Below are 11801 nucleotides of genomic sequence, written 5' to 3'. Positions count from 1 at the left end.
CCTTGCCCAGAGCAAACGAGTGTTGCGCGGCTCAACAGTAATTTGGATAATTTATTTTGCATTAGACTGGTCTAATTAAATAGATTTGGGAGTTATCTTTAACTTTGTATACTGAATTTGTTGTTTTATCGTTCAGTTTGAGATATTTTTTGAACTTTTGATATGAAGACGAATTTTTTAATTTTGAGTATCTGTTTAATATTACAATAAAAGTATTGAGTTAATTTTTCCAAATAAAAATTAATATTTAATTTTTTTATTCTTTAAAACAAATGTAAAAAAGGAGGGGCTAGAAAAGGTCCAAAAAGTAGTTTACCAACATGCTTTAATTGATATATACAAGTTTACCCATTTATCCAAAGTGGCTGAAAATATATTACTACAAACATTGTTTACTAGAGATGCACACTTCTTCATCTTTGTTGCGCCTTATTTTTTAATTGCTTTTCATTTTTTTCTTACTTTTATATACACTGCATAATAAACAAAGTGCCGGAAATAAAACGCAGTTCTCAGTTCAAGGTCTCATTCGTCTTCTGTATATTCCTTAAATCTCCAAAAAAACAACACTCAAAGCACCGCTCCACTGTTGGCCTGTGAGATACACGGATAATAATTATGATAATAATACATGTACATCTAACTAAAACCTGTACAGATTACAATTTTGTTGACCACCAACTCAACATGGCTTACTGCAAAAAGAGAATGTGCCTTCAAATCTTCTGACAATAAATGGTTGAGACTGTTTTTCCAGGACACAAATAAAGCAACTAAAGGGCGGTTAGGTCAGCCGAGAAATATTTTGGCAAGATCTATATGTGATTTCCCCTGTCCAATTGCTTCCGAAATTCTGAGGGCCATTGTCGCTTTGTAAGTATACTTATCTGCAACTTCCATCAGCAACTGGGCTCTTTTGCGCTTGAAAACAGCTAAATCATCTGATCTATTAGCTGCAGCACCAGCTTCTTGGACCTTTAATATGTTTTTTTTCTGGTCATCAACAGTATCTCGTCCAGCTGCAATGCCTGTAGTACATGATACTAGGAATTCATTAGAAAAACTATACTAGGAAAATTAATTTATAGAAGCTTAAAGATAAAAGAGCAAACTGACAATATAAACAGCAAGGAAACCAAGTTAGACAATGGCAAACAGATAAAAAAAAATTATCTTCTCTTTATAAAAAATGACAAATTTAACTTCAAAATAACTTGAATCATATTCTGGCCAAATGTCCTTCCCTGCATATATAGTAATTCCGAAGAAAAAAAAACAGACTTTAAACATCTATCACTGCTAGAAGATTAATATTTAATTTCTTTCTAACATTGGTGATTAATCATATGCTGGTTACTCATTCATAAGAATTACTGACGTGATGTAATATATTATGCAAACAAAATAAGGATTCCATTCCTATTTCACTATCAGCAGCAACTAATCTTAATCAATGCTTTCCAGTTGCTTAGACATGTATGCTTGATGCAATAGTATATACCTTCAAGAAAAGTTCGTTGCTTCCCCCTTCCATTTTTGCTAGCCTGTCGATTGAAAGATCTTTTCTTGCGAAGAACAGCCTTTGTTAAAACTTGACTTCTTCTTGGTTGATAACACTATAAAAAATGATCATTTACTTAAGTCAGATGACGTGATATACATTAATATTATTAATTACGCACCAAATTACTAGCCTCAACAACATACAGGATTAAACTAAAAGACATAAAAGTGGTTTTCAGGCATTTTTTTTATTGGCAAACTAAACATTTAACACAAGGTCCAATCTTTAACCTAGAGAGGTGTAGTGCCATGCAGCTTAAGATATATAGATGCAGGATAAGATAACTACAGCAGTAAAAAACGATGGAAGTACAGGACTAAAGAAGACGAAGCAACCAATTTAAGTGCAACAGAGTAACAAACTCCAAAATATAGAATTAAAGAACGACTATTCAACCTTGCTAAGTCAACATTAGCAACCCAAAGCCAGATATGAGATAACTAACAAATAAGGTCAACATGAACAATTCCACGACATCAAAACTAAGAAATCTGCCAAAGCATGAACCATACATATTCTTGCACCCCAACACACGGAAACCAGAGAAGTAAAAGCTTTGGGTGTTGTACTTTAAAAAGTTAACAGCTTAAGCTTATCCTTTACCGGGGCTTCCAGCTAACCTCCATTATAACATGAGGCTAGCAAGCATGCTTATAGTTACCATTAACTACCTTATAGTAGAACATAAACTGCTACACTGTACAAGAATTTCTAATAACAAACATAATTATGTTACACATGTAATCACCACTGCATACTATAAAACCAGAAGGAGACTGAAAATAGTTGAAGCTACGGAAGAATGATGGACAAAGAAACAACCAGTGCATGTCAGATGTAAGACCTGAATTACTAACTTCTATAAAATGAAATTTATGGATCAAAGAGTATTACCTGGAAAACCTTGACCAGGGCAGAACGTTTCTGCTTTCGTTTTTTCATCCAGTAATTATGGATGGCTTCGAGAACCTCTCTTCTTCCCAGAGATGTACAACTGTCAACAGCAGCTTTTACATCAAGATACTCATCTTCAACACAGAATAAACATTTCTCGAAAGAACTAATAACCAGCTCAAAAACATCAGCAGAGATTGGCTCATCAAATCCATTTTCGAAATTATATCTGCTCAACCATACTTCATCCTCAGAATCCATGTCATAACTTGGACTTCCTCTCCCCAACACTCTGGTCAGTTCATCATCTTTCCACTGGATGTAAGACTCTGGTCTACTGAAGGGGACATAATCGTTGTCAACATAGCTAGTTACTTCAACTGCACAAGGGACAGGAATGGCACTAACAATAGGACCCTGAACATTGCGGTCAAAGCATTCTTTATAGAGTCTTTTGAAGATTAGCCAGTCTGTCCTATTAGAAAACTCCAACTTCCAACCATTGTCAGTAGTCCATACTGTAGCTCGAGTTACTCTATTGAAAGTACAAGGTCTCATAACCTTTTCTGCCATTAAGTTGAATTCCCTTTCACCATTTGTCTTGATTTTAAAAAACCATTGGTTTGAAGCAGAACAATCCAGGGCAATTGTAGCTCCTTGTTCCCTATAACATTTATCTGCTTCAATAACCAATATATTTGCATGACAGCTAGAAGCATCAAGATCTTCCATAGTTGCCACCGGCATAGATTTAAGTTCTTCAAAGTTTCTTGTTGAAATTTCACGAACAGGGCTAAGAATTTCCTGGTTAGATTTCACAGAGGTCAATGGAAGTCCACTATTCCTGAGAGACATAGCAGTATGTGGATGGCTGACAGCAGCTTTTCTCACAATAAATGATGAAAGATTCCTCCCTCTCCTCAGTCTAAGAGAACTCCTCCTTTTCTGGATGCTACGAGAATGAACACTTCTTAATTGTAATGTTCTAGCACCTGATTTGGGAGCACCCGAGGGCAACGCCCTCCTCTCAGAAGTACTATATACTGCGACCCCAGTTTCACCTCCAATAAAATCGAAACCACAGGTTCTGTGAGATGAAATTTCTTCATCATCACTCATACTATCACAATTCACCTCCATGCCATTTGTTATGGGTAAGGTAGCAGATCTAATAAGTAAACTTGTATGGAAAAACATAAAAACAGATGGAAGTGCAGAATAATCCAATGCAAACATAGGTACGGAACACCTGGAATCCATTATCCTACAGACTCCGGGTCTTGCATTAAAAGTAGAATCCTGAATAGCACAAAATGTAAAACAAATAATTAATCTTCCACACATTTAATACACTTCCAAGTATATATGTTTTAAAAAAATATAAACCACTAGTTGATCACCTTTAATATACAAAATTAAAAATTTAAACTTATAAGTTTCTTGTACCTGCAGGAAGTGAATGCCATGCAAGTCATAAACACTGCAGATGGGCTCAGACAACAAAAAAGCTGAAAGCTGCTGTGATGTTACATTTACCCTGCTCATATAACTCAGCACAGAATCAAGAAAAACAGCAAAACAGTTGACACCAGTGCGAGTGATTTGCACTTGGCAAACAGCTTCACTTCCTCTACGTCTCTTCACGCGTTGTCTAGAAAACTGTCTTCCATACCTTTTACCGAAATCATCTTTCACATTCAATCCCTTCCTTTTCCTCTGATAAACAGCACCCCACCTTCTGCCCTCAGCACCTTCCACCGTCTTTTCATCAACATCCATTTCTTTCGGTTCATCATCGACTAAAACCATCACATTATGCCTCCCATTCTTTTCCTTGCGCAACTTCTTACCCTCCACCGAATTACTATCCTTAAAAATGTCTGCCAAATCATCCTCCACATGACCAGCAGACCTCGTCTGGTGTTGCTGCTTCCAAACCTCACCAGGCTCAGCCGTGCTCAACCGCCTCCCTGACCGCAGAACTCTCGCCCCAAAAACCCGTGTACTTCTTCTCATTCCCACAGCAGGCATCTGGCTGCAATCCTATCGAGGCTAAAAACCTCCACGAACTCAATTCCACCAACCCCCACTCTCCGAAACCGAACACCCCCTTCCGAATATATCCAACCTTTTCAACCCTGAATCAAAAATCCAAAACTTAATTCATCATTCTCAACACAAATCATTCACAAAAACACACAATCAAAAATTTTCAATTCACTGAGTCAACTCGGTCACACAACTCACTACACACCTATATTCCGCCCCATCCCTATTTACCGAGTCAACTCGGTCCAACTCGTTAGTACAGTTACAAAAACCAAAAAATCAACAAATCAAACACATCTATCTCCGATTCACACAAAATCAACCAAAAAATCTCATCTTTACATACAAATATTCATACACGCACATACATAAATCAACATATATACCTTAATCGATCAAAATCACACAAACTTTTCAAGATCTAAAATTCAATTCCATCTCCTACGGATCTATACAAATATCTGTATCTATAGGCGTATGTATAGATGTGTGTATAGGTGTAAGTATATGTCGGCGATTGTGATGAGAGAAAGAGAGAGAGCTGCGGAGGAGGCTAGGGTTTAATGATAGTGACGACGAGATTATATTTATTTAATTCTTTTTTTTTGTTTTTATTAAATATATTAGAGCGGTGAGAAAGTAACGGATGAATGACGGGGTTGGAGCCGTTGGATGGGAGGAATGGACGGCTGAGATTGCGTGTGTGACGTCGAGGGACACGAAGACCAGAAGTCCCGCTTTAAATGACTTGTGTAGAGATGTAAAGGGCGCGGGTGGCCTTTTAAGTGAAATTACGAGTTTAGCCTTGGAGATTGAGTCGAGTACGATGACTTTTTGTTTATTTTATCGAGTGGCGGAATAAAATAAAGAGACAAGAACTTTTATTTGTTTAATTTTTACTCTGAGGCCTTTTATTTTCCCGCGCTGTTATGTTTTGTCTTATTTGTGACTAGGTTTTCACTCTTAAAAAATAACATAAAATATTAGACAAAATTGAAATTTAGTTTGACGAAATTTTATATATTTAAAATAGGTAGATATTTTAATACGAAACTTACTTCATGTGTATGACTGAAACTTCACTTGATTAAATAAATAAAATTTATATTAATATGAAATAATGTGATTTGAATGTAGTTAGAACTAATAATTTAGTCGGTTCAACTGACTTTCTTTTAAATTGGTGAATTTTATTTTAAATTTATCAAAAAACATTATTAATTCAATCAAATAAAAAATTCCTCAGCTCCTAAGTTGTGGTGTGCAGAAGTTGCTTCCATTGACAATATTTGGTTTAAGATTGACATGTTTTTTCTCCCAGGAATATATAACTAAGTTATGTACTAGACCTCCTGAAATAAAATAAAATTCTTTGCTTATGTTAATAATATTTTCACAAGAAAAATTTTAGTATGAATTATGAATATTTTAAATACTTGTGTGTCTAACCAAAGTTCTTGCTTTGGTTAGACTTTTTATTATTTTTTTTTGCTTATATTCTTTATTAGTTTAACTTTCATTTTGTTGAATATATTGTTATGTGTTGGAGTAGGTATTATATATCATAATTTTGGTTTTATAGGTCCTCCCACAAAATATAGTTGTTCTGTTTAAATTATTATTCTGATGGTTTCTTTTTGTTTGTTTTGTTTTTCAGGATCATGGAAAGAGATTTTATGAGTTTTCTTATCAGACTTTAAAGTCTTATTATCTAAACGTCCAGAGATATTTTTGCGTATCTTTCGGTTAGATAATAAACTTTGTTGGATGATAGTAATCCCTGTTGCGGCTATTGTATCTATGATACAACTCATCTACGAGTATGTAGATCCTGACAAAAAAAATAAAAATAAAAATAAAAAATTTATGGGGAGTAACCATTATTTTATAATTATATAAAAAACGACGAGTCTTAATTCTTTATCAGCAAATCTATATACTTTTATATCAATTAGGCAATGAACTCCTCCAATGTCTCAATGGAGGGGCGTTTAGTATTGCTGCAATCTATGCTCGATAGCACTCCTTTTTACCGGTTTAGTTTATCGTTATCTATGGTGTGCCCATGGCACACAATAAGCACCAACTCCTATAAATTTGGTGCATTTCTATTGGTCATCTAATCATAAATAATGATGGCCCCCTACATTTATACCAAGTCCACCAATTAGAATCCACCAAATTCATCAAATTTAGTGTATAATGTGTGCCAATGGGCACACACTAGAAAGATCCTTAGTTTATTTAGGATGCCAAAGCAAACTATCCAGTCTATAGATAAGTGGAGAAAACACTTTTTATGGGGAGGCAAAACAGAAGGCCCAAAAAAACTTCATCTAATTAATAGGGAACGCATCTGCACTCCAAAATTGCTTGGAGGATTAGGAGTAGCACCACTAGATGCACGGAATGTCTTGTTATTGGCAAAGTGGTGGTAGCATTGTTACTCACCAAGAGATCAACTATGGAACAAGATTCTATCATGTAGATATGGGGAAATTCTCAGATATAATCTCGGGCATCTAGCAGAGCGAACAGGTCTCTCTCCATATTTCAAGGCATTTCAAATTTAATGAAAAACAAGAAAGGGGAGTCATTGTTAAATAGTCGCAAGTTCAAATGGGAACTTGGAAACGGATCATTCATTTATTTCTGGGAAGATTGGTGGAGGGGAGATGGACCTTTGGCTAATTGTTTTCCAAGACTTTACTCCTAAACTAAATTCAAGTTTAAGACGATGTCAGAGTTAATTCTGCTATGGAATGATAATGGGAGCAATCAGAGTTACTGGAACGACATTCTACAGCCTACTGACTTGGATTTGATTTCGCAACTAAGTGTCATAATAGGTTCAATACAATCCCATCACGGTAGTGATAGATTGGTGTGGTTAGTGGACAAAGGTCCATTCTCCTCAAAAGCACTGATGCAGCATATGGTGACTGGTGCTTTAACCTTTAACAATGAACCAAGAATCTGGTCATTAATCTGGTGCTTAAAGGTCCCTCCAAAGATTAGAATTTTTTTATGGAAAACTAGATGGGGAGCACTGCCAACCAAATATTTCCTACACTCCAGGATGGCTGCTGTAAACCCAAATTGTTTAAAGTGTGGTAATAAGGAAGAAACATTAAATCACTTATTCTGGGGATGTGAAGCAGCAATGTGGGTCTGGACATTCATAGCCAAGTGGTGGAGTTTGGAGAAAAATTTCAGAATTTTGGACAGATTCTCAATAGAAAACCTTATGTTCCTTCAGGGTACTTCAGTGGTCTCAAAAATTTGGCATACTGTAGTTGCTGCAGCTGTTTGGTCTATCTGGCTCTCACAAAACGATTTAGTCTTTCAATCTAAAACAACTCGTCATCCAATTCTCCTTCATCTAGTTTTCACAAGGATCAGCAAATGGGGTGAAGTTTCCAATCTAATTCTGTTCTCTGCTGATCCTCTATGGAAATCAAATCCATCAGGGGTAGTTGCAATTTATTTTAATAAGCTTAGTGTGGAATATTGGAAATATAAGTTGTTGGCTCATGATTTTGTGTGTGCGATTGATGGAGCCTGCGGTCAAGGTATTGATGGTCATTATAGTGGAGCAATAGAAGGTCGTATTCTAAATAAAGATGGCATAATTCTTCATGTATTTTCCATGCCAGTTGCGGTAGAAAGTGGACTTCAAGTGGAATTGGAGGCAATAGTTTATGTCTTAGGACTAATTGCATGTCAGTTCATTCTAGGTGAAAATATGGTTGTATGCTCAGACTCAAAGGAGGCTCTACAGCTGATCAGAAGAGGGGATGAGCAGTGTACAATCTTGAGAAGATCTTTACCAGATTTTACTTCTCTCCTCAACTCAACAGTTAAGCTGTACTATGTATCAAGAGAATTGAATATTGACGCAGATGATTTAGCCAAGTAGGGTCTGGTGAGAACCTCAGCAACAATCTACTGGGCATTGGGCAACATGAAAGAAAAGCTACGCATTAATAGGGCTCCAATGGAAAGAAGTCTTCGAAATCTTCACGACATGCGAGTTAGATCCTTCTTACTGCCATATCTCCAGCTTTTAAGGGACTACAGATCTTTTTTTAATGGATTCTGGCTCCTGTTATTATCCAGGGAGTGTTTGTTTGAATGGAAGTATTTAGTTTTTATCTGTAGCTTCCATTTCTAGTTTAGGTGTATTTTCTCCGGGGGTTTAGTTGGCTGTACAGCCCTGCTGGGGCGGATGTAAGGCTTTTAGCCTAGTTTCTAACTTTCTATATTATTAATCTTGGTTTATCAAAAAAAAAAAAAAACAATGATTCCAACTTTTTATCTTTATACCCTTCCTTTTCAATCTATCTTAATCAATCTTACTACTCTGTACGGTCATTTTGATAATTTTTTAAAAAATATGAATTATCCATCAAGTACGGCTAATCAGAGGGTTTTTTTTATCTCACATTTCAGAAATTTTGTCATGAGACCATAATTTAAAATTCAAAATTAAACGATACATTTCATAGTTAAAATAGTCTGTAACCTCTTGAAAAAACATACAACAATTATTTTCGTGTTAGTCATAGATTATACTTCCCACCTGATGTCTTTTTATCTAAATTTATATAAATGTGTGTGATATGTAATTGATGGATATTTTTTTATGTACTTTTGACTTTAGACAGATAGCTTCTCATATTCTCTAAGTAAAAAATTTGAAGAGTCATGAGATGCGTTAATACTCCTACATAATTCGTCATTTAGTATCATGAAAATGGTGTCCAAAATATATTAGCATCTTTTTGTACTTTTAGTACGTAGATTATCATGTACGTGGATTATTATTATTATTCTCAACTCAACTATTATTTTCCCATTAAGTTGTTACGCTGTATTATCAAGTTCTATGAAGTCTGCAGTTTTTTGAGTCTTGGAGTTTAAGATCATAGTCTTTGTGCATACTAATCTGATAGTCATTGTTATTTTTAGTTTTTATTTTTAAAAAATAGCATACATATATAGCATTGAGTATGTAGTATTTTGTTAAGTAGCGGTGACGGCAATTTTTATATATTACTATCATTACTAGGAGCACATAATTTTAGCACTTCAATTATCTTTTTAATGGGCATGCATGTAGAGCTTTCATCACTTCTAATAAACATAATTTCTTCATTCCTTTGCCTGACCATATATTTAATAATTATTGCTACTTTCTTCTTGATATTAATCAGATCATAATCAGATCATGTATGGATATTGATGGGGAAGGAAACAAATCTTGTACGAGTGACGTTTTTGTTTGGATATTTGTTATAAATTAGTTTATTTTCTCTTACAAGAATTTATTGTCTTAAAATGTTACACTATCATAAAATTTATCGGGCAATGTTGGACATGCTAAAATTATCTTATAAGGAATTATTAGCATAAAAAGTTTGTATTTTCATTTTTGTTGTTTCAATAGCGTCGAGAGTTTTGTAATTACAAGACTTTCACGATCATTGCTCCACGGTCTAAGTTGAGTTCTATAGATTCCCTTCTAATTGAAGTTTTTTTAGCAGAATGTTTATTCTTTGTAATGGTTGCTTTGTTGGTAGAATGAAGTATATGGTCCAAGAATAAACGGTGAAAAGAGTTATGGTTGTTTATTATATATATTTTAGAAAATATTTTTTGCTATGTGATTTATAGCCACACGATTGCAGCATATAATTGAATGATCTTTAATTTTATATATAGTATAATATTTTTTTTGATCATATGTATAGTATAATATTTTGACAATGAGTGATACTTCACTTATTTGTCATTTCCTTTTAAAAACAACAGAAACACGAATAAAAATTATATTTAATCAGTATAATGAATAAAAAAGTTTACTAGAATTATATATTTATATATGAAAGGTAAAAACTCAATAAAATCAACCTGAACATTAAATAGGACGATAATACGGAAGCTAGGTGTTGGCGACACGTACTCCATGTCTCAATCTCAGTCGATAACAAGATAAGAATATATCACACCATATACACTGGAATACACTATATACATACACCATTTGGACCTCAAAATCTGGATAATAAAATCTTTATATGATTCACAATTCACCCAATATTCATACAAACCAAGAACCCCTCTTTTCTCAATTCATAACTGTGCTCAAAATGACATCTTCAGCTCTTTTCTCCCCAACCCCATTTCTAAATCACCAAAAAGATTGCAAATCTTTAACAAATTTCAAATCTTTAGCCAGTTTCACTTGTTCTTGTACTTCAGTGTATACCCATTTCAGGAACCCTAAAGAAAGAGCACCCAAATTGAAAATCAGGGCTATTCAAGATTCCACAAGAACATCAGCCACCACAATTGATGACCCATCTGTTGTTTCTGCAACCCCAAGTGAGATTTCATACACTGATGAAGAGAATGAAGCTATGGGGAAAGTTGGAGCTAGGGTGAAGGTGAAAGTGCCCTTGAAAGTTTATCATGTTCCGAAAGTTTCGGAGTTTGATTTGAATGGGTTGGAAGGGGAGATTAAGCAATTTGTTGGGGTTTGGAAAGGTAAGAGAATTTCCGCAAATTTGCCATTTAAAGTTCAGTTTGTGGTTGAGAAAATTGAGGGGAGAGATGGGCCTGTTAAGTTCTTTGCTCATCTTAAGGAAGATGAATTTGAGTATCTTGATTGATTGGTCAATTTCTAGTTGAGCATTAAGATTGCTTATGTGATTGTTGTTACGATATACTAGCATGAATCTTACTAATTATATAATAATAATGTTGTACAACCCGTTGTGTTAATTGGTGATGTACATAAACTTTAATGTTATATATAGTGTCTGTTTTTGCATTGTTATACGTTTCCGTTTTCCATGGGATAGTAATGTTAGCGTGTCTGTGGCTTGCTACTCTTTTTGGATAGTTGAAGAATCATATAAGAAGATTAATGGCATAAACAAAAGAACAACGAATAGTACAGAGAAAGAAGAGTTAAAGGAAAAAAGTCTAGACAGAATCGGAATCTTTTCATTCCCTCGTGCCTCAAAATCTTACTTCCATGATAGTAATTACTAAGTTGCCCACTTATTTTCATGGTAAACCATAGTAACATTCCTGCCATGTTTGGTTTCTAAATGTCCCAACTCTATATGTTAAGGGTGAGCGCCGTGTCACATACCAATCTTTTACACAAAAACAAAGCTTCATTTCAGATATTGTTAAGATTAGATTTGTGCATGGGGCTGCCATTTAAAGTTCCAACAGGAACATAGTGTACAGAAGTTGGTTGATATTCATTCTAGTTTAAAGG

General features: G+C 34.8%; 2 protein-coding genes across 2 annotated transcripts; one reads left to right on the top strand and one right to left on the bottom strand.

Annotated features, from left to right (window-relative positions):
• Nucleotides 1–509: 509 nt before the first annotated feature.
• LOC108209569 (uncharacterized) lies at nt 510–5099 on the bottom strand. The gene is made up of 5 exons (XM_017380547.2): nt 4894–5099; nt 3905–4596; nt 2459–3757; nt 1502–1616; nt 510–1028 (listed from the first exon to the last, which is right to left on the bottom strand). Exons 2-5 carry the CDS (start codon nt 4487–4489, stop codon nt 790–792), a joined length of 2238 nt encoding a protein of 745 aa, XP_017236036.1. The 5' UTR covers nt 4490–4596; nt 4894–5099; the 3' UTR covers nt 510–789.
• A 5448-nt stretch (nt 5100–10547) lies between these two features.
• LOC108206619 (ferredoxin-thioredoxin reductase subunit A2, chloroplastic) lies at nt 10548–11348 on the top strand. The gene has a single exon (XM_017376980.2). It carries the CDS (start codon nt 10588–10590, stop codon nt 11179–11181), a length of 594 nt encoding a protein of 197 aa, XP_017232469.1. The 5' UTR covers nt 10548–10587; the 3' UTR covers nt 11182–11348.
• Nucleotides 11349–11801: the final 453 nt, after the last annotated feature.

Source organism: Daucus carota, chromosome 2 (genome assembly GCF_001625215.2).
Source record: "Daucus carota subsp. sativus chromosome 2, DH1 v3.0, whole genome shotgun sequence".
Classification (NCBI taxonomy): Eukaryota; Viridiplantae; Streptophyta; class Magnoliopsida; order Apiales; family Apiaceae; genus Daucus; species Daucus carota.
Note: the sequence above shows the minus strand (reverse complement) of the source record. Positions and strands in the feature narration are given on the sequence as shown.

Bases quoted from the DNA above. Each gene is read 5' to 3' on its own strand.
- LOC108209569 (XM_017380547.2), bottom strand. From the start codon at position 4,489: ATGCCTGCTGTGGGAATGAGAAGAAGTACACGGGTTTTTGGGGCGAGA. The intron at 3,758-3,904 runs GTACAAGAAACT...TGTGCTATTCAG, and splicing joins ATGGCATTCACTTCCTGCAG to GATTCTACTTTTAATGCAAG. The intron at 1,617-2,458 runs GTAATACTCTTT...CATTTTTTATAG, and splicing joins CCCTGGTCAAGGTTTTCCAG to TGTTATCAACCAAGAAGAAG.
- LOC108206619 (XM_017376980.2), top strand. From the start codon at position 10,588: ATGATTCACAATTCACCCAATATTCATACAAACCAAGAACCCCTCTTT.